At 40.5% G+C, this 21,122-nt stretch overlaps 1 protein-coding gene across 1 annotated transcript; it reads right to left on the bottom strand.

Annotated features, from left to right (window-relative positions):
- Positions 19,738–20,644, bottom strand: LOC109834849 (uncharacterized mitochondrial protein AtMg00810-like). Its single transcript, XM_020402866.1, has 3 exons — positions 20,431–20,644; positions 20,135–20,302; positions 19,738–19,892 (listed from the first exon to the last, which is right to left on the bottom strand). The coding sequence occupies exons 1-3, from the start codon at positions 20,642–20,644 to the stop codon at positions 19,738–19,740; spliced, it is 537 nt and encodes a 178-aa protein (XP_020258455.1).

Genomic DNA, 21,122 nt, shown 5'->3' with positions numbered 1-21,122 from the left:
ATGGTGTTGACTCGAGGAAAAGAAGCTGCTGAATCCTCGAGAAAAGGAAAGGAACCAGGCCGCCCAACGGATAGTGAAGAAGAGTTTGATAGTGAAGCGACCGAAACTTCTGAAGGGGCGGACGAGACTGATTCATGTTCTGAGGAAGCAGCAGGTCTCCCCGACTCTTTCTTCGAGAGAGAACTTATAAGACCTTCTGTCGCTCCGGCCCAACCACAAGCTGCTCCGAAAAAATGGAGAGAGAGAGTCGTCATGACCTATCCTAATCGGATGACGGTAGACGTTCTCAGTGGAGACGAAGAGGATGAAGACGATACAGTGCCTCTTGCTCATAGGCAAAGATCTCAATCTTCCACTCAAGCTCAGACTCAAGCTTCCCGCAGAGTTGAACTGCGCACTAAATATCTCCATGAAGGTTCTGAAGCACGTCCACTGAAGAGACAGAAGAAAGTTGTCTCTAAGCCACGCGTTCATCTTCCTGCTCTAGAAGAGACGTCTGATCGTAGTGCTTCTTCTGATGAACAAGGTAACTATTTATCTTTATTGCTTTCACACTTCTTAACGTTCAAATTTATTTCATGCTCAACTTCTGTAGGGAATCAAGAAGAAGGAGAATTGCCAGCTGATGCTGCTTCTCCCGGAGGTATGGAGACTGAGGAGACCAGCTTCATCCAGCAAATGCAGGATGCTCTGAAAGAAGGACCAGCTGATGTTCCACCAACTCCTAACATCGATCCATCGGCTGCGGATACAGGTACTGATCTTTCTCCCCTTGGAAGAGAAATCCGAGAAATGAATGAGTCAGACCGTGTGCCTCCTTTAATGACTTGTGCGCTTGGTCTCCTTTTAGTTAAACTAAAAGAAGCAGGTACAAGTGGTGGAGCTCTCGAATCCGTCCCGACCAACGAAGGTAAAATTAATCTTTGTCTTGAGCAAATTCGTTTAAATTTACGTGTCATTTACGATTCAACACGTTTTGTAGATTCCACGATGCACGAATCAACTGAAGGAGAAACTATCCATGCTACTAAAGTCGATGATTTTAATGATTTCGACTTTAATCTTGATATCTCAAAGGACGACCACCAGCAAATCCTTGATTCTCTGTCGAGGAAAATTCCTGATACTGCTACAAGATCAGATGTTAGAATTGGTTCAACAGAAGCAGATCCTTCTGAGAGTAAGGCCTTGATTCCATAAATTCCATATATACATACATATATATTTTAACTTGATTAATCATATAATTGTTCGAATTATAGGACCAGTTGCTGGAACTGATACTACTATAATCATTGGAACGTCTGATCAACCGGAGGGTCGTGATCTCGTGCCATGGGCAGGAACCGAGGTTGATTTGCAATTGTCAGTTCTTGAACCTCAACCTTCTACTCCTATAGACCCCATGATGATAGAATTCACCGTCACTCCCCAAATTAGCCCAGTTGCAACAAAAGCGAGACCAACTGAAGAAGTTGGTACATCAGCCGATGTGGTGTCCAGAGCTGGTAAGTTTTACCCATAACTTGTTTCAAATTTCGGATTATCATTCCATTATGCTCATTGTAATCCTTTTGTTTGTAGAATCCCCTCCTAAGGAGCCTCTTAGCTTGGACCCGAAGTTCTCTAAAGTTGAGATTAAAAAGCCTTCTGACGTAGCGGGTACATCAACGGCCACTATTCTTGAACCAACTTTTTTGAACTCTATGGTGGATCGTATTCTCTTCAAAGGATCATATTTTGAGAATTGTAAAAAATCTCTTGAGCGTTTTATATTAGGATTCAGAGAGGAAGGGTATAATGAGTTAGGCGGTTCAATCAACGCTTATTTGGTTGATTTGAAGCGACATGTTGAACTTCTACAAGCTCTTCGTACCAAAGGCATACCCTCCTATATCGCTTCCCGTATGGAATCTGAGTTGATAGCGTGGCATGATTCCCAAAAATCAGCTAACCTCGAACTTCAAAAGCTAAGAGTCCGAAGTGATCAACTTAGGGTGAGTGTTGGCAAAAGAACACAAGCCAAGGTTAACCTACGCCGGGATTTAGAATCAAGTCGAGCGGAAATAGCTCGCTTAGAGGAGGAACTTGCAATGGCCAAGGATGCTCATGATGTCTTGGAGTCCGAGTTGAAGCGGGAAATTCACACTGAAGGCAACTTATTACAGCAACTGAACCTTCAAGATCAAATGATTGCTGAAAAGGAACAAGAGGTCGCCGCGCTTCACAGTGTTGATGAAGAAGCCTTCAAAATTAAATTGGCGGCTGAGCTTGAACAGGCTTATGCATTAGAGCTTTCAAAACTTGAAAATCAGATTAGTCAATATAAACTTTTGTAATTGGAGAACATATATTTTTTATAGTTTTGTTTGAACACTTTTGGTCAATATATTGAATCCTTGCTCATTGAGGTTTTATTATGATTACTCATTCTTGTTTTAGAATAAATAACCATAATACTTATAGGAGCCTTTACCGATTACCGTTTGAATCGGGCTAGTATGTGAATTATCTAAGTCCGTTTCACATATAACGTTGCGCTAAAAGAATTAAACTCTTTTAGGCTTTGAACTATCATATTGAATATGTAGGCTACATGTGTTAGATGTAGGCTTATCTCTGATAAGGGATAGAGATAACATCCTCCATGTGTGAACGACATGGATTTTAAAGTGTGAGTAGGTTGCGTTTCCTATATAGGACAACGAACCCGAAATCAGAGAGGAAGAATTTTATATTCTATCTCCTGGTCTCCTGTTTGTTGGTAGAGATAAACCCAAAATCGGAGAAGAAGAATTTTATATTCTATCTCCTGGTCTCTTGTTTGTTGGTAGAGATAAACCCGGAATTGGAGAGGAAGAATTTTATATTCTATCTCCTGGTCTCTTGTTTGTTGGTAGAGATAAACCCAGAATTGGAGAGGGAGAATTTTAGCGTTTCCTATATAGGACAACGAACCCAAAATCGGAGAAGAAGAATTTTATATTCTATCTCCTGGTCTCTTGTTTGTTGGTAGAGATAAACCCGGAATTGGAGAGGAAGAATTTTATATTCTATCTCCTGGTCTCTTGTTTGTTGGTAGAGATAAACCCAGAATTGGAGAGGGAGAATTTTATATTCTATCTTCTAGTCTCTTGTTTGTTGGTAGAGATAAACCCGGAATTGGAGAGGGAGAATTTTATATTCTATCTCCTAGTCTCTTGTTTGTTGGTTGAGATAAACCCGGAATTGGAGAGGGAGAATTTTATATTCTATCTCCTGGTGCAAAAGAAACTCAAAGTGGGATCTCCACTTAGAGAATCTAGACTGGTTTGAATAATCCTAACTATCATAAGGTTTGGTTATTCAGTTCAAAAGTGAACCTTTCGTTCGTAAAATGAATCGAAAGGAGATTTTGGTTGTGACCCTAACTGTAGTACGATTTGACCAAGTGGGGGTTTTGAGACGATCCTAACTGTAGGAAAGTTTGATCGTTTGATTTGTGGACCTCTCGTTCATTGAAGGAATCGAGAGGGGATTTTGGCGTTGGTCCTAACTGTAGTAAGGTTTGACCAAACGAGTAATGGGAGTGAGGTACAAATAACGATGGGAATGTTAACTTGTACACAACACGAAGGGGTTTGATAATTGCTATGAATCAGCTGCATGAAACTTTGGAGGTTGTGTTAGGACTTCAACAATAGGAATGTTAAAGGCTTAAGCACAATGGGGGTTCGAATGGTTTTAACCCATGTCGGATTACAATGGACCTCTCGTCGATCGATTTGATCGGTGAGGGAGTTTGCGAGGATCGATTTGAATCTCATCTCGACAAAAATTGTAAAAGAACTTTATGAAAATCAAACAGTGAATCATTCGAATGATCAGTTTCTTATTTAGAATAATCGACTGATCTCGGGTTATCCCGAAATATCCTTATGCAGGACTCTCTGGGAACTTCCCGTCTTACATAGGTTATCCTGAATATATTACGGATAATATTTTTTTAGGAACTTCCCATTTATTGGCATCATTAATTTGTTGCCATCCTGGGTAATCAGGCGATAAGCACCGTTTGAATAGACTGTTTCTACTACAAACAGTCCTTCCCATTTGGGTTCAAATTTTCCTTTCTTCTTGGAGTTAAGGATCATAGGCCGTCTTTCGGCTAAGACCAAATCTCCTTCTTTGAAGCTCCGTTGTCGAACTTTCTTGTCGAAAGCTCGGGAAATTCTGGCTTGGTAGAACTCAATGTGCTGTTGAGCTTCTAAGCGTTTTTCGTCGAGCATCTCGAGTTCTTCGAGATGTTTCTGATGTTGTTCTTCGGTTGTCATCTGGGTTACGAGAGCAATCCGAAGAGATGGAATTTGTATTTCTAGTGGAAGAACGGCTTCACACCCGTATACCAATGAATACGGGGTCGCTCCCGTCGGTGTACATACCGTGGTACGATAGGCCCATAGAGCTGCACCAAGCTTGTCATCCCAATCTCGTTTATTTGTTTTCACGAGTTTTGACAAGAGTTTTATGATTATTTTGTTAAAGGCTTCGGCCAATCCGTTTGCTGTGGGATTGTACGTCGTCGATGAAATGTCTTGAATTCTGAACTTCTCGCAAAACCTGATAAAGGCGTTGCTGATGAATTGAGAACCGTTGTCATGTACGATTCGTCTTGGGACACTATGCTGGTAGATGATATGATGTTTGATGAATGCAATGACGTTACTTGTTTTAACTTCTCTGAGCGGAATTGCTTCAGCCCATTTGGAGAAGTAATCAGTAATTGCTAGGATAAACCGATCACCTTTAACTGATGGTGGATTTATAGGACCAACTATATCCATTCCCCAAGTCTCGAACGGCCATGATGTTGCTGACGGGTGTAGATGCTCTGGAGGTTGGTGCATATAATTTGCATGTAATTGGCATACTTGACATCGTCGGGCATAATCAGCCGCATCCTTAATCATAGTTGGCCAATAATACCCAATTCTCCTAAGTCGGTCGCAGAGTTTAGGACCGGGTTGATGTGCACCACATGTCCCCTCATGCGCCTCTTTAAGTGCTTGTTCTGCTTCCTTATCGGATAGACAACGTAGCAATAGACCGTCGTACGACCGTCGGTATAACATTTGTGATTCGGCGTTGTAGTAAAATCTCAGTGCCCTCCGCCGAATCGAATCCCTTTCTTTCACGTCTTCAGGTAATATACCGTGTAAGACATAATCAATAATCGGGAAACGCAAATCTCGAACTTCGGGTTCAACTCCTGTTGAATATGCTTCTTTGGCAACCAAATCGTAGATAAGAACAATAAGTTGGTGAGTTCTCACTGTAATTAATTGTTCTGTCTCGGGAGGCTGAGCCAGAGATACCGAAAATGCCGCTAATGCATCTGCGTACGTATTTTGGAGACGCGGAACGTACTCGATGAAAAATTCTTCAAACGAGCTTGCCATTTCGATGGCCACCTGGTGGTATGGAATCAGGTCTCGATTTCTGACTTCATACTCTCCTCGAATCTGATTAACTACCAATTGAGAATCTCCAAAAGCTTCAAGGTATTCTACCCCCAGCTCTTTGGCAAAATTGAGTCCAATTATCAATGCATTGTACTCGGCTACGTTTGTACTCGGCTACGTTATTAGAACATGGTTCGGTCAACGAATATGCTCTAGGTAAGACATGCTTTCCCGGGGAAACTAAAACGACCCCTCTCCTGAGGAGATTTTAGAACATCCGGAAGAACTTGCCACGTTGGTTGCTCGGGAAGCCCCATCGAAGTACAATTGCCACACTTGTTGATGTGAGGTGATATTAACTTCGTGAGTTTCGTCCGGCAGGTCGTCGTACAACTCAACTACATCTTTTGTAGGATTTTCTGCCAAGAGGTCGCAAATGGCTCGTCCCTTGACTGATTTTTGTTGCTTGAAGTATAAATCATATTGTGACAAGAGCAAAGCCCATCTGGCTAGACGCCAATTCATGGAAGCCGGTTGGGTCATGAACACTCGGATGGGATTTATGTTGGAAATAACATAGATTGTCTGTCCAACTAAATAATGTCGCATTTTCTGAATCGCGAATACCAAAGCGAGTCATTCCTTCTCAATCATTGGATAACGAGACTCAGCTCCTACCAATGTATGACTCAAATAATACACAGCTTGCTCGTGACCGTTATCGTCGTCTTGTGCAAGTAATGCACTTAACGAATGGCTCGTCGCTTTGACATAAATCAAAAACGGTCTGCCCGATTTCGGTGCAACGAGAATAGGTGGATTCGCCAGATATTTCTTAATATCTTCGAATGCCTTTTGGCATGCTTCATCCCAAACGAACGACACTCCTTTCTTCGTGAGTTTAGAGAACGGTTGACCTTTTCCAGACAGATTTGATATAAACCGACGGATGTATGCCAATCGACCTTGCAACCCTCTGAGTTCTTTAAGATTTCTCGGGGGTTGTAGCTCGTGTATTGCCCTCACCTTATCAGGATCAATATGAATACCTTTTGTGGTGACGACGAATCCAAGAAATTTACCGCTCGACATTCCAAGGAAGGATTTAGTCGGGTTCATTTTTAGCTGATGAGTTCTCATAAGCTCGAACATTGTCTTTAGATCGTTAATGTGGTCGTTTTTATCACGACTCTTAACGACCAGGTCATCAACGTAGCATTCGACGATCTTCCGGAGGTGCTCTTGAAAGATCTTTGTCATTGCTCGTTGGTATGTAGCACCGGCATTCTTCAAACCAAATGGCATAACTGTGTAACAAAATACACCCAGGGGTGTTCTGAATGCCGTATGCTTTTCATCATTTGGGTGCATATTGATTTGATTATACCCAGAAAATCCATCCATGAATGACATTCTTTCAAAACCGCATGTGTTGTCAATAATGACATCCGTGATTGGTAGGGGAAAGTCGTCTTTAGGGCAGGCCGTATTCAGATCTCTGAAGTTAATGCAGATTCTAATTTTTCCATTCTTTTTAAGGACTAGAACGATATTGGCCAACCATTCAGGATGTTGTTCTTCTCTGACAAAACCCGAATCGATCAATTTCTTGACTTCGGTCTCTGTTGCCTCCATAATTTGCGGACGAAACCGTCTTTATTGTTGTTTGACAGGTTTAACATCTGATTTAATGTTAAGGCTGTGCATTGCTACATTTGGGTCGAGTCCCGGCATATCTTTGTAATTCCAGGCGAAAACATCGATATACTCTTTAACGAGGGCGATTAATTCCTCTGTTTTATCTGGTGGGAGATCACTGATAATAAATATAGGTTTCGGATTAGCTTCGTCACCCATATTAACTTGGACCACTTTATCTTCTGTAGGAGGTTCTCTTTGCTCAAATCGATCACCGTATTGGATATTCATGTAATGTATCCAAGGATCTTCCCAAGTGGGTAACTGATCGTCTTCTTCTGTTGTAGAAGGGTCAACCGTTGCCATGTTTGACATGAGAGTTTTGAACTTTTCTCCAATGCTCACATCAAAATCCCAATTTGAAGTATCGGATGAATGTTCGCTCCTATCTATTAATTGGTTAATGATCTGTTAGCCATAATCGTCATCGGATGATGAAGCATAACCCAGACCCCTATTACGACTGTAATAATTATCTGGTTTTCCTTTTGGTACATAGGCAGGACGGGGTGGAACCCTAACACCATGACCAAAATAAAGACCTTCACCGAGCGAGAGGTCATAACCCTGTTTTGTCATATAACCATTCGCCTGTGAACTATACCGAGAGAAATGTCGCCCGGGTTTTTTCTTCATCCGAATTGGTGTCTAAGAAAAGATCAGGAGTTGGGGATGGATCCCCTTTTCCAAAGATTATTTCTTTTTCACCCCCTGTCTTTGCGGGTAGAATCACAGTTGTTCCGACTGGATTTTGAAGATATTTTATCATCGTGCAAGACGAGCGAAGCAGCATGTGTAGACTGAGATCGTCATACAATTCCTGCATTACATTATCAAGACAAGGCGAATACTCTAAATCATCCTTTATTATTTCATCGGCAAGTTACCAGTTACAACTTTCGTCCAACGATTCATCACCGTCAAGATCGATTACAAGAGGTTCAATGTCATTTAGTACAAGACCTTCACTATAATCGAGCCCGGCTTCGGTATCAGCTTCTTCTCCGCTGTCCGTGCCATGGGCCGATGGTTCAGTTTCGGATTCGGCACCATAAAGAAGGGAGTCAGTAAAGTAATTTTCTAACCCCTTGAATGGTTGCTTATCCGCGACCACCGTCTTGACCTCCTCATTAGTGTCGACATATTTCAAACACTGATGGAGGGTGGAGGGAACTATAAGATTACCGTGGATCCATGGACGACCCAACAGTAAATTATAAGAAGTCTCCGCATCGATCACATAGCAGGTGACTTCAGACTTCAAATCTCCAAGTTAACACTTCACTCGGATTTTCCCCAACGGTCTTGATCCACTAGTATTGAATCCATAGATGACCGTCCCCGTGGAGGCTAGCTTGCTGGCGGGGATTCCGAGATGGTACATCAACCGAAGTGGCATGATGCTGACGGCGGAACCCGGATCAACTTGGATCCGGTTGACAACGCTCGAGCCAATATATCCGGTGAAATATAGAGGCCTATCATGCTTCGAGTTCTTAACTTGCATATCCTCTTTGGTGAAAGCGATGCAAGGAAATTTGTTGGTTGCCAGATTGCAATGCTGCACCGATGACTCTGGTCCTCCAGGAGTTGGCTTGATCTGAGTGAGGAATACTTCAGAATCAGCCAAAGCTTCTTGTAAAGCTTCTCTGGTTTCTTTCGAGAGGCGTAACAACTCGTATAGCGTGATCCTTGCTGGGATATTAGCTAACTGAACCTTGACGTCGAAACGGTATGGAGCGTTTGAGCTTTCCGGTTTGTCTCGTCCAATCGGTCGACTAAAACGAGACTGCTTCGGAATTTGAACCTCTTTGTGTTGAGGTTCTTTCTCCTTTTGCTTAACAACTTTCTGAGGTTTTTCGGTTGTTACTGGTGGAGTTATAACTACCCCCAGCTTCGTAAGAGTTTTAGCATTTGGGTCAGAGGTTTCAGGATATTTATAATGGTACTCATTCCCACTTCTTGTAGCGAAAACTTCCTGCTCTTCATCAAAAAGTGGTAAAGCTGCTATCTCCTCATCATTCTTCTCAGGAATTGCCGAGGCTCCAAAACAGGATTTCTCTTTTCCCTTGCCTTTTGACTTCTTCTTCGACGTGGATGTCGTCCATTGCTCATCTTCAAGCAAATCCGGATGAACCCAAAGGATTTCGCCGTTGGGGGTTGTGTGAGATACAAGCCCCTTCTGGCGCTGTCCATGAGGGTCATCGTTGATGGTTTGCATTTTTACCTTGGATACTGGTTCGTCTTGAAACCAGGATAAAGGAACCGATCCGAAGCTGATAGACACCGTATTTGCACCTACTTTCTTCTCTTTCGGCTTCGGCGTCATGATGCCAACATCGATTAAGGTCTGTATTTTGTCTTTCAAGACATAACAAGCCTTAGTGGGATGGTGGACCCTCCTGTGATAGGCACAATACTTCGGGTCATTGGTCTTCGTTGCTTCTTCTTGGTTTGTGACCGGTGGAAGCTTGATCTTGTTATTCTCCAACAAGTATTTGAAGATGACTGGAACTTCATCATCTTTGAAAGAGTATTCCTTCGGGAATCTGGGCTCCGAAGTCTTGGGTTGTCTCGGAGGGTGTTGATTCTGATTTGGTGCCAGTTGGAAGGATGACTGCTGCGGTTGTTGTTACGGTGGCTGTTGTGACGTTTGATGTGCGTCCACAGCGGCTACGGACCCTCTTCCTCTGCCTCGAGGATTAAAGTTCTGCTTTTGATTATTAGATGGTGGCAGACCTCTCTCCAAATTCTTTCTCTTGAGAAAGCGTTCAGCCTGTTCACCTCTCACCTTCAACTCCTTCCAAGTTTTAGAGGGTACAACCCCCATTACCTCTAACACATCCAATGACAAGTTGTTGTGACAAGTCTGTAGGATGAACTCTTCTGTGAGTGGATCGTGGCAGTTTACTGCTTTGTTCCGGAACCGTTTGACGAAGACATCAACCGACTCCCCATTTATCTGCTTCTCATCCAACAACGTGCCAATAGAGACCTCCGTGTCGTCATCAAAGAAATTGGTGAGGAACAGTCCTTCCATATCTTCCCAGCTAGTGATACTCCCAGGTTTAAGGCGTCGGTACCAATCGAAGGCAGGCCCACGAAGGGTTCCTACGAATGACCTGACCATCAGGGCTTCGTTCCCCTTCCATATCCTCCCAGCTATTGATACTCCCAGGTTTAAGGCGTCGGTACCAATCGAAGGCAGGCCCGCGAAGGGTTCCTACGAATGACCGGACCATCAGGGCTTCGTTCCCGGATATTGCGCCGAGATGCGACTTGAAATAGATCAAGTGCTGAGTGGGTGAACCCCTGCCATTAAAAGGAGTAAAGTTAATCAAATTAAATTTTGGGGGGTAAGGAATCCGGTCCCACTCCCTCGGATACGGGTATGGAATGCCCGTTTTCTTCACTTCTTAGGCAGTCATCAAAGCATTAACTTTGCTTTCAAGATCGTGCATCTTCTTGTCCTCTTCTTCACTCTTTTTCAAGTAGATCTGTGGAGGCTGAGTAGATGACTTGGCCGGGCCGCTTCCGGAATTGTCTTTATCTGGAGGAGGAACGTCGAAGATAGTCTCATCTTCTTTGTTATGTCGGCTGGACTCCGCTTTCTGGCTCGATTCCGGTTGGTGTTGCTGAACCTGCAAATCTCGCATCTGTTGCATAGTCAACTCCATCTCGGTCTTGAACTCCGCTCTAATTTCTTCGCGTTGTTTAGCCAACGCTTCCTGCAGTATGTGAGCCAGTTGATCCAACGTGATTGCGAATGATTCTCTGACTCGCCCTACGCTGGATGCTGTACTGTCTAAAGCTACAGCCGAACAAGTGTCTGACAGTTCTTCGTCTGAGGATAACCCCTCGTGCATTCTCTTGTAATCTCGACGTAGGTTGGCTCTTCTTTGTAACTACGACATCCTCTGAGAAAGACCCCACTCAACTCTTCCTCCTGGAGAGAAATTAGGGTCAGGATTAACTGACTGTTGCTTTCCTTTGTCTGACAGGTTTTTCCTTATTGAAACGTCTCATTTTGGGTCTTGACGCTTCATTAGACAATCTTTGAAATACGGAGACTCTTGTTGAATTATTTTTAGAGCAACTGCATTCTGTCAGCACTGCGTTAATGAGTCTCTCGCATGCGCAATGAGACTCATTTTCTCGGACAATCCTCTTTCTTGAGTTATTTTTCTGATAGTACAACTCATCATTATTGTGATTCGAGCAACCTATCTTTTGCTTCTGAACTTTGTTAACATGCACAGGACGACTGGTCGTCGCCTCTGGACGATCCAAAGTTGAATTTTTAAATCCACCTCTTTACGGGAGTGGGGTTTTCATAGGTCCTAAACGAGAGTGGACTGGTATTCTCTCGTTCTGGACTTGTGCAGTTCTGACAGGAGGGTGTTTACGACCCCCTGTATATGAAACCACTACGGGTTTATTTACAGAATCTGATTGTTCTTTGATTGGGGTTTTGCCTCGATCGTCCACCGAAGGACCGAGGCGATCCGCCATTGTGATTTTAAAATTGGACAAATCTGGGCTAACCCAGGGTTTCACTGATGATGCAGTAGACGGGCCTGGAACAGATGCTTGCGACGTCTTCGGCATCCAAACTCTATGATTCTTCGGTGGCTTTTCAGACATCGTCTCCTTCTTGATTCCTTGTGCTTGTTGACGAAGAGCGCGAGCACGGGCGGCCTTCGCCTGACGCTTTTGTATCCGTTCCTTAAGGGTGGAACGGGCCCTTTTGACGAGGGTCCACTCTTCTGTCGTAAGCTGTGCAGAAATATGATTATCTTGCCGTTGAGGCAACTGAGTCATTTTCTGTTTCCTCGACTCTAGGTCCGCATAGTAACGGACCCCGTCGGTTTGTTGCATGGCCTTAGCCAATTGTCGAGCACGGCGCTGGCGCTGTCTCTGACGAGCTCTCTTCGTCAGCACCGGTGAGCTATTGATCAACGACTCCGTAATGGGTGTAGAGTCGTTTTGAGCAGGGATGTTGCAGGCAGATTCCTTAGCGGCCTCGGCAGCGAGGCCGCTGGCTCCCACTATGGTCGCCAGTTTGTTTGCGTCAAAAGTTGCTTCCATTGATAATTCTATTGAACTTCGGTCGTTTACAACGAATTACAATGAAAAAATTAGAAAATTACAACTCTTGAGAAACTAACACAGAAGTCGTTTATCGAATCCTGTTTTTGTGGGACTTTGCCTGTGCCGGGAACGCTTTGGTTCGTGGACCGCCGAATCACAGATCGTGAAGGGGGTTTACTGATTCTGACTTCGTTTATTGAAATGAGAACTTGAAACGATATCTTATCAAAGTAAGATAGTCGTTCTTCTTAAAATCAAGTCAAAGGTCAATTTCAAGGAGTTACACGAAAACTTAAATCTGCTCTCTCTACTCTGGATTGCTCGAAAATATGCTCGATCCTCGTCAGAAGTGACCCTAGGGGGGTATTTATAGCCTCAGAGGTCTGTAACTGCAAAAAACACGACAAAACAGCAAGTTAAGGCCGTGAGACAGTGTTTACTGTCTCGGCGGGTTAGCTCCTTTACATACTCTTTAGTGTCATTTATTCTATTTGACAGGGGGAGCCTTTGACATACACTTCTTTGTTTTTATTATCTATGCTTATAAGCAGGGGGAGCATTGCTCCTATCTTTCCCTTTTTGATGTTGTCAAAGGGGGAGAAAAATCCACATATAGTTCATATAGATCATATACTTGCTCCATATATGGTTAATGCTCTTTCTTTGGTTTATGTGATCATTCATATATGATTTGTCTATGTTTGGCTTATATGTGGGATTATCTGTTTGTTGTGCTCATATTAAATTGTTTGCCATCATCAAAAAGGGGGAGATTGTTGACCCTATAGTTTTGATGATGATTTGGCAAACAATTTATTACTAATAAGATTTCTAGTGTTTTTGTATTTATGGTCTCTTTTCAGGTATTTCAACACAAGTCAATCAAGCGTTAAAGATTCAATTTCTATTGTGTGGTTTTACCTAGGTATATTGTTTAGTTTACGTACATATATTGTATGATAATATCTAAGCTCAATATATGTACACTTAACACGATTTTTGTCGTTTTCTATCATATAAATGATTTTTCATCAAACGTTGTTACAATAACTTTTACCTCATGTTTACAACTCTTTCATACTTCATTATATACATATAATATATGCACAATATATATAAACATGTTTACAAGCTCTATGTCAATTTTCATGTTCGCGAAAAACAGGTATTTTGAACACTTTTCAAAAACAGGAAGTTTTTAGAAATGAAAATTGATTTTCCAAAACTTTCTTTTCAAACATGTCTATTTCATCATTTAGAAACTTTCCCCAAAGTTTCATTATTTTTGGATTTAATTTGATATTTTTTATGGATTTTTTAACTAGCCCCAAAACCTAGAAAAGTGCATATATCAAATTTCGGTCGACCGGTACGGTCGACCGACAGTTGTTCTTTTTCTGAGAAAATTTCCAGAGAGTTTTCCGCGACCGGTACGGTCGACCGACAGTTGTTCTTTTTCTGAGAAAATTTCCAGAGAGTTTTCCGGTCGACCGAAATTTTCATTCGGTCGACCGAAATTTCCGTCGGTCGACCGCCAGCTTTAAAACTCCGTTCTCTGGATTTTTGAACTAAGCGGTCGACCGGACCGGTCGACCGCCGAGTTGTCAGAATGAGCATAACGGCTAGTTTTTCAAATGGGTTTTTTTGTCTTTTACTTATTTCTAGCTGTTGTATTGTGGTGCTATATATACCCCATTGCTGCTCTTCCTCTTTAGAAACAAAAAATCCAAGTTTGTTGTTTAACAAGATATTAATCGTGTTTAAGAGCTGTTTAAGAGTTGTTTCATTAATCAGTTTTCAAGAGAAGTTTTTCTACAACAAGAAGAGGCTTTCAAATTCTATTGAGATCATCAATTCTACAGCTCTCCTTGTTCATTGAGAAGTTTTCTAAACTCTTTCCTATATAGCTTATTATTTCACTTTCATTATGATTAGCTATATTTATTGAGTTATAGTTATTGAGTCTCATTCACTATTTTCACACACACTTATTGATCTTAATATTCTCATATTATATATTGTGGGTTGTGGGGTGTAATTTAGTGAGTGTGAGCTTCATTGAGTTCTCACTTGTTATTTGAGAACAAATCATTGTATTTAACTTTTATTTGTGAGAATCACTTGTAATACACTTGTACACCGAGAGAAGTGTGAGGAGAGAGAGACGGGGTCAAATCCAATAGGAGTGGCGTCGATTGACGAACCTAGGGAGAGGTTGTAATCGAGCACTTGAGGAGGAGGACACGGGCTAGGTTCCTACACTTAGTGTGTAAAGTATGATTGTTGAGTGATTGTGTAGTGTGAGAGTTTTCGGTGAACTTGTAAACCGAGTGTGAGAAGTTCCGGCTTCCAAACCGGATAGCGATAGTGGATATCTCCTCGAGGTGAGGAGCGGGGACGTAGGTCGTGGGGACCGAACCTCGTGAACATATCGTGTGTTTGTGTTTTGCTTAGCGTATTCTTATTCATCTTTATTGTTCATATTCATATCTTGCAAGATCAAATTAATCTATATAATTTTAATTAGCTTTTAATTAGGATTAGATTAGCATAAGACCCTAATCACCCCCCCCCCTCTAGGGTCTAACAAACGCCAGTCAATGCGTTGCGATGAAAAAGTCAACGTTAGGCGATCCGAAACCCTAGGTCAACGCCGGTCAACGCTAGTCAACGCGTAACAGTAGGTCAACGCCAGTCAACGCGTTGCGACCAAAAGTCAACGTCAGGTGATCCAAAACCCTAGGTCAACGACGGTCAATGCGTAACCCTAGGTCAACGCCAGTCAATGCGTTGTGATGAAAAAGTCAAGGTCAGGCGATTCGAAACCCTAGGTCAACGTCGGTCAACGCATAACCCTAGGTCAACACCAGTCGATGCGTTGTGATGAAAAAGTCAACACCAGGCAATCCGAAACCCTAGGTCAACGTCGGTCAACGCGTAACCCTAGGTCCACACCAATCAACGCGTTGCAATAAAAAAAGTTAATGTGACAGAGATAGTCAGTTCTGAGTCAACTTAACAACACGAACCAAACTCAACTCATCAGTTTTAGATTCGAGACTTCAACGACAGCCAGATGATAAACTCAGCACCAGAAGAACTTCAGCTATTCGTTAAAATATCGAAAAGACTGAAAATCAAAGGAGTCAAGAATTGAAGCTAACTACAGCTCCTATACGCCGACCGAAGGCTGGACCAATCACATCCAAAGTATTCCAGGCTCTTCTATAAAAGAAACGCGACTGAAACACTTTGGAGGGGGTATCTGTAGGCATTAAAAATTACCTATAGCTCTCCACAAATAGCTTGAAGCTAAGAGAAGATGATGAACATCACTATCCAAGTCACGGAAGCTTGATTGACGTTGACGAATGCTTGAAATGAATCGGCGAACTTTGTGAAGCAATGGAGTTTCAGAATAACGAGGATATGAACTGATCAGGAACCTCGTGTCTCTTACAAAAGGCAAAACGCCCTTCATGTCTCATTTATTCCATAGATGATCCAATCACGAGAGCCTGTAGATCTTCTCATCGGCTTTCCAACGTATCTTGAATCATGTAAATCCGAGTTTGGAAGAGGAAAATACGGCGAATATAAAAACAGCGCGCAACACGGACTGTCTCAGCATAAGCTAAGACACCCCGAGGTGTCTCGGACCAATCGAGACACCCCAAGGTGTCTCGGCCTTGCTAAGACGCCCGAGGGTGTCTCAGGCCCTAAAAAGTGGTTCTTTTGCGGTTTTAACCGCCTGAATTCCCCGGAGCCTATAAATACAGCCCCAGGACCTTTATTTTTTGAGATCTGGAATTTTGGAGAATAGGCGAAGCCCTGTCGAACTAAAGATTGATCAAGTTCTTCAGCACAGGAGAGAAAGTTTCTTCAGATCTACATCGCTCGTGTCCGTTCCTTAGGATTATCCCGTTGCGGTAATCTTAAGAAGAGCAATTATCTCGCCGTTGTCGAGATAAGCGCTTCTGCTTCTAGATTCCTTCACGGATCGACGAAGTCTTGGATCTGATCTAATTGTCAGGTGGTCCACGGATATTGACATCCCCGTCATCGGCCAAAAACCCACGCAAGTAAGAGACGACGAACGGATCTTGTGTTATTTTCGAGAGAGAGTTGTAATTCCTTTATTTCTTTCTTTTGTTGATTATCTGAATTCTTTGTAAACGACTAAAGTTATAATGAATTTAGTAATAAAGGAAACTTTCTGTGAAAACACTCATATGTATCAATATGATCTTTGTGGTCGTTTTGGTCATTTGGCCAAGTATTGTTTTGATTTAAAAAAAAATCATGTTTGCCAAATGTTTCTAGTAGACCACATATTTTTAAATGTGATGTTTGTGGTAGATATGGTCACTTAGGAAAGTTTTGTTTTGATAATGTGTCACATTTGCAAAGAGTTTCAAATAATTTATGTTTGTTTGCAAATGATTCCCGTGCACGAGCTAATGATCCACAAAAACAAATGGATCTCTTTCATTGCACAAATTACAATCGGAAGGATCATTTGAGTGATTATTGCTTTGACCGTGTTAGTGCACTACATGCGCCCAAGAGGGTTCATAACCCTAGGGCTTTGAGCTTAAAAGATAGGGGTCATGTCCCTAAATCTCTTGGTACCAAGAATTCTTGGGTACCAAAACAAATTTGAATTTTAAAACCAAGTATTTTAGTGTTTTTCTTTTTTCTTTTCTTGGTTTTGAAAATTATGTTTTAAGATCTTTTGGTTATGAAAACAATTTTTCTTTTATCAAATCTTTTGTTTTCATGATTATTAGTTTTAATTTTGATAAGAGGTTTGTATTTATATAACCCTCTGGGTTTATTGGGTGTTTATTCCCAAATCATGTTTACCGGATGCTTAAATATTTATATGGGTTGTTACTAGCTCAAGAGCTAGATATAGTTACCTCTCTTGATTTTTGAAAATCAATGATGATTTAACTTTATACTTTTAAAGATGATTTTTTCCATAGTTCATGATTCTTGTATGTTTTGTAATCTTATTTTTGAACTATGAAAATTTTGTTTTGATTTGTTCATTTGAATTCATTATATAGCACAAATAGATGATTGAAATTTCATATATGCTTTATAATGTATTCTATAAGTGCTTTGATCAAGTTCTACAAAGAAAGTTCTATTTATGGATCAAACATTGTTTTTATATAAACTTTGATTTATGATTTCTTTTGGTTGATTAGTTTTTATTTGAAAACTTTTTGCATGATTCTCATGTTCTTCTTCTTTTGTTTTCATAAATCTATTCTTTTATATGACTTTTATATTTTTTGTGTTAATGAGACACTATTTTTATTTTGACATATTTATATGTGTTCTCATTGTCTTTTTGTATGTGAGTTGTGTTTAGCATGTTTCTTACTTGCTCACATATGCATGTCTTAGCATTCATTGCATATATTCATTAAGGCATTTTGATAGGGGGAGCAATCCCTATATCTTTCTATGTGTTATACTCACCCATGCATATTGATAGGGGAGCTTTCGCTCTCTTCATACCTTTGTCCCCTTTTTGATGTTGTCAAATGGGGAGAAATATTGTGAGTATATTCTTTCTTGTTTATATGCATGTGAATTATAATTTATATATTAATTTCCTTTCATGCATATATCCTTTTTGTAAATTGTTTGTCATCATCAAAAGGGGGAGATTGTTGGCCTTCTTGTTTTGATGATGTTTAACAAATAATTTACTTCTAATATTATTTGTTTAGTGTTTGTATTTTCGTATTTATTCTAGGCAAACAACGAGTTAGAGGATGGATGGAATTGCGCATTTACGATCATATCCAATGGAGGTTGGCGGAATTGTGGAGTGAAGCCTATGCAATTCAAATTAAAGATCCAAGTTCAAGCTTCTTCCGCAAGTGTACCAAGTCAAGCTTATTGAAGATCAAGATCAAGCTTAGGTAATATATACACTTTTGTTTGTTTCATATTCTATTGTATTTAGAAAAATATTATGTTTATGGATTAAAGACTTATTCACACTATTTTCATATCTTGTATAATGTCTAAAAATCCATTCTAAAGTATTTCCAAGTTGTTTGAACTCGTTTTTGGAAAAATCAAGTTTTTTTGTTCATGTATGTGCATGTGTCCGTGCATGTTTTTACAAAAATGATGCGTTTTCATAATTGCAAAATACGATTTGAAAAAAAAATTTGTTTACATGTTTATCATCATATATACAAACATTTTCCCAAGTTTTACTATTTTTGGAGTTGTTTTGTTATTTTCAATTGAATTTACAAAACAGTATTTTCTATAGTTTATTCAGAAATTATATATCTATGTTCAAACATTTATTTCTCTCAACTGGGAAGTGATATTTCATAAATCCTTTCTCTATAATGTTCAACTACATATCTAGAACCTTACTTCAAAATTTCATGATTTTTGGAGTTGATTTACTACATTTAATTGATTTTAAAAATTTAGATACGCAAATTTCCAAAATCTGTCAAAACCTGAAATTGTTTGTATTTCTTCTACCCTATATATACCCTATTGTATTTATCATTTCATATACAATGAGAATGTTTTAAAAAAGTTTTAGAATGTTTTAACAAGAGTTTAAGTTTTGTTTAAAGTTTGTTTAAAAAGCTTTTAAGCAATTGAGTTTAGTTGATTTTATTTCACTCATTGTTTACACACACCCACTTGAGCTTATTGTATTTTTATACATAGTATATTTGGGTTGGTGAGAGTTGTAACAATTGAGTATGAGCTTTCATTGTGTTCTCATCTATTGTAGAGAACAAATTTATTGTTTGTTACATTGTGAGATTGTAAAGTTTTCGGTGAGATAGAAAACCGAGTGTGAGGAGTGAATGTTGATCGGTGAGCGTTGAAAACTGATATTGTGAGTGTGAGTGTTACATTGATCGGTGAGCGTTGAAAACCAACATTGTGAGGTGTAAACGTTATTCGGGTGAACGTAGAAAACCCGGTTGTGATAGTGGATTTCTTCCCGGGAGGAGGGAGCGGAGACGTAGGACGGAAGGTCCGAACTCCGTGATCATTTGAGTGTGTTTGAGTTTGTCATTATCACATTTGCTTATGCATTTATCTTATATCGACATTTCCTATTACTCTTGTATATTTTGCCCTATCACTTTTATAGTTTGATTATATCACCCTTGTGTTAGTTTATTTACTCTTGTATATTTTGCCCTATCACTTTTATAGTTTGATTATATCACCCTTGTGTTAGTTTATATATCCTTGCATTCGATGACTTTGTTCAAGATCTTCTCTCACACGAAATGGCAATCCACCTCAATGTGTTTAGTCCTTTCGTGAAAAACTAGATTCGTCACAATGTGTATTGCAGCTTGATTGTCACAGAATAGTGTAGTAGGACTATTATCCGAATTGTGCCCCAACTCTTTAAGCAATAACCTTAACCAGATGATCTCGCTTGTTGCGCCTGCCATAGCCCTATATTCAGCCTCTATACTATACCTAGCCACTACTGCTTGTTACTTTTCCAAGTAACTGCATTTCCTCTTACAAACTTGTAGAAGCCTGTAGTGGACTTTCTGTCAAGCAGACTTCCGGCCCAGTCAGCATTAGTATAACCCACTATATTAACATGACCATGTTTTCTCATTAAAATGCCTCTTCCTGGCGCAGATTTTAAATACCTTAATATTTGATTAATGAGTTCCAAGTGACCCTTCATGGGTTTTTGCATAAACTGACTCACGTAGCTTACTGCATACGCTATGTCAGGTCTGGTAATAGTAAGATATATTAATTTTCCCACAAGTCTTTGAAACATGCCAATATCTTCATGGGGTTCATGATCAATGGTATTTTTTGACTAAAGTCCATGGGAATATGGGCTGGTTTGGTAACTAACTTACCTGTTTCTCTAAGTAGGTCCAAAGCATATTTTCTTTGAGAAAGAAACAAACCTTTGTGAGAGTGAGCAATTTCAATACCCAGAAAGTATTTTAGATTACCTAAGCCCTTAACATCGAATTCAAGACTCAGGTGATGTTTCAGGGTTTCTATGCCACTTAGATCACTTCCTGTAATCACCAAATCATCCATATAGATTAAGATAACAATGATACCTTTGTTTGAAGTCTTAGTGAACATTGAAGAATCTGCCTCGCATTTTTTAAAACCGCCTTAACAAGAGCCAAACTCAGCTTACCGTACCAGGCCCTTGGTGACTGCTTCAAGCCGTAAATCGCCTTTTTTAACCCGCAGATCAGACCACTCTCTCTCGGCATAGGTAAACCAGGTGGCAAGTCCATGTAAACTTCTTCTTCGAGATCCCCTTGGAGAAAGGCATTTCTCACGTCCATTTGAAATAGTGGCCAGTCATAATTGGTTGCGACTGACATGAGAGTGCGGACAGTATTCATCTTGGCCACAGGAGAAAAAGTTTCCTTGTAATATACTCCGTAAGTCTAGGTATACCCTTTATCAACTAATCTAGCCTTATACCGTTCTAATGTTCCGTCACTTTTGTACTTGATTTTGTAAATCCAACGGACACCCTACAGTTTGTTTTCCATTAGGTAGTTTGACAAGATCCCAGGTTTGGTTTCGTTTTAACGCATCAAGTTCATCGTTCATGGCATTAACCCAATTATTATCTCGTTTGGCCTCCTCAAAGTTGTTTGGTTCAGAACCCTTTTCAATTTGGGTTAAGAAGGAATAGAACTTTGGTGAAATTTTATCATACCTGACAACTTCTTGTATTGGATATGGTGTGGTGTGGTAAATCACAAAGTCTTAGGACTTGGCAGGTTGTTTTGTTACACGGGTTGATCTTCGCACAAGTGATGTTCCTGCATGCACTTGAACTTCTTCATTTTCGGGCCTGTTAGAATCTGCCAT

Source organism: Asparagus officinalis, chromosome 1, assembly GCF_001876935.1.
Source record: "Asparagus officinalis chromosome 1, Aspof.V1, whole genome shotgun sequence".
NCBI lineage: Eukaryota > Viridiplantae > Streptophyta > Magnoliopsida > Asparagales > Asparagaceae > Asparagus > Asparagus officinalis.
The sequence above is the reverse complement of the archived record's forward strand: the minus strand, read 5'-3'. Positions and strand labels throughout refer to the sequence as shown.

Excerpts from the sequence above, each read along its gene's own strand:
- LOC109834849 (XM_020402866.1), bottom strand. The coding sequence starts at position 20,644 with ATGAATACTGTCCGCACTCTCATGTCAGTCGCAACCAATTATGACTGG. Across the intron at positions 20,303-20,430 it reads GTCACCAAGGGCCTGGTACG|GAAGTGATCTAAGTGGCATA; the intron begins GTAAGCTGAGTT and ends TGGTGATTACAG. Across the intron at positions 19,893-20,134 it reads GGACCTACTTAGAGAAACAG|GAAGAGGCATTTTAATGAGA; the intron begins GTAAGTTAGTTA and ends AATCTGCGCCAG.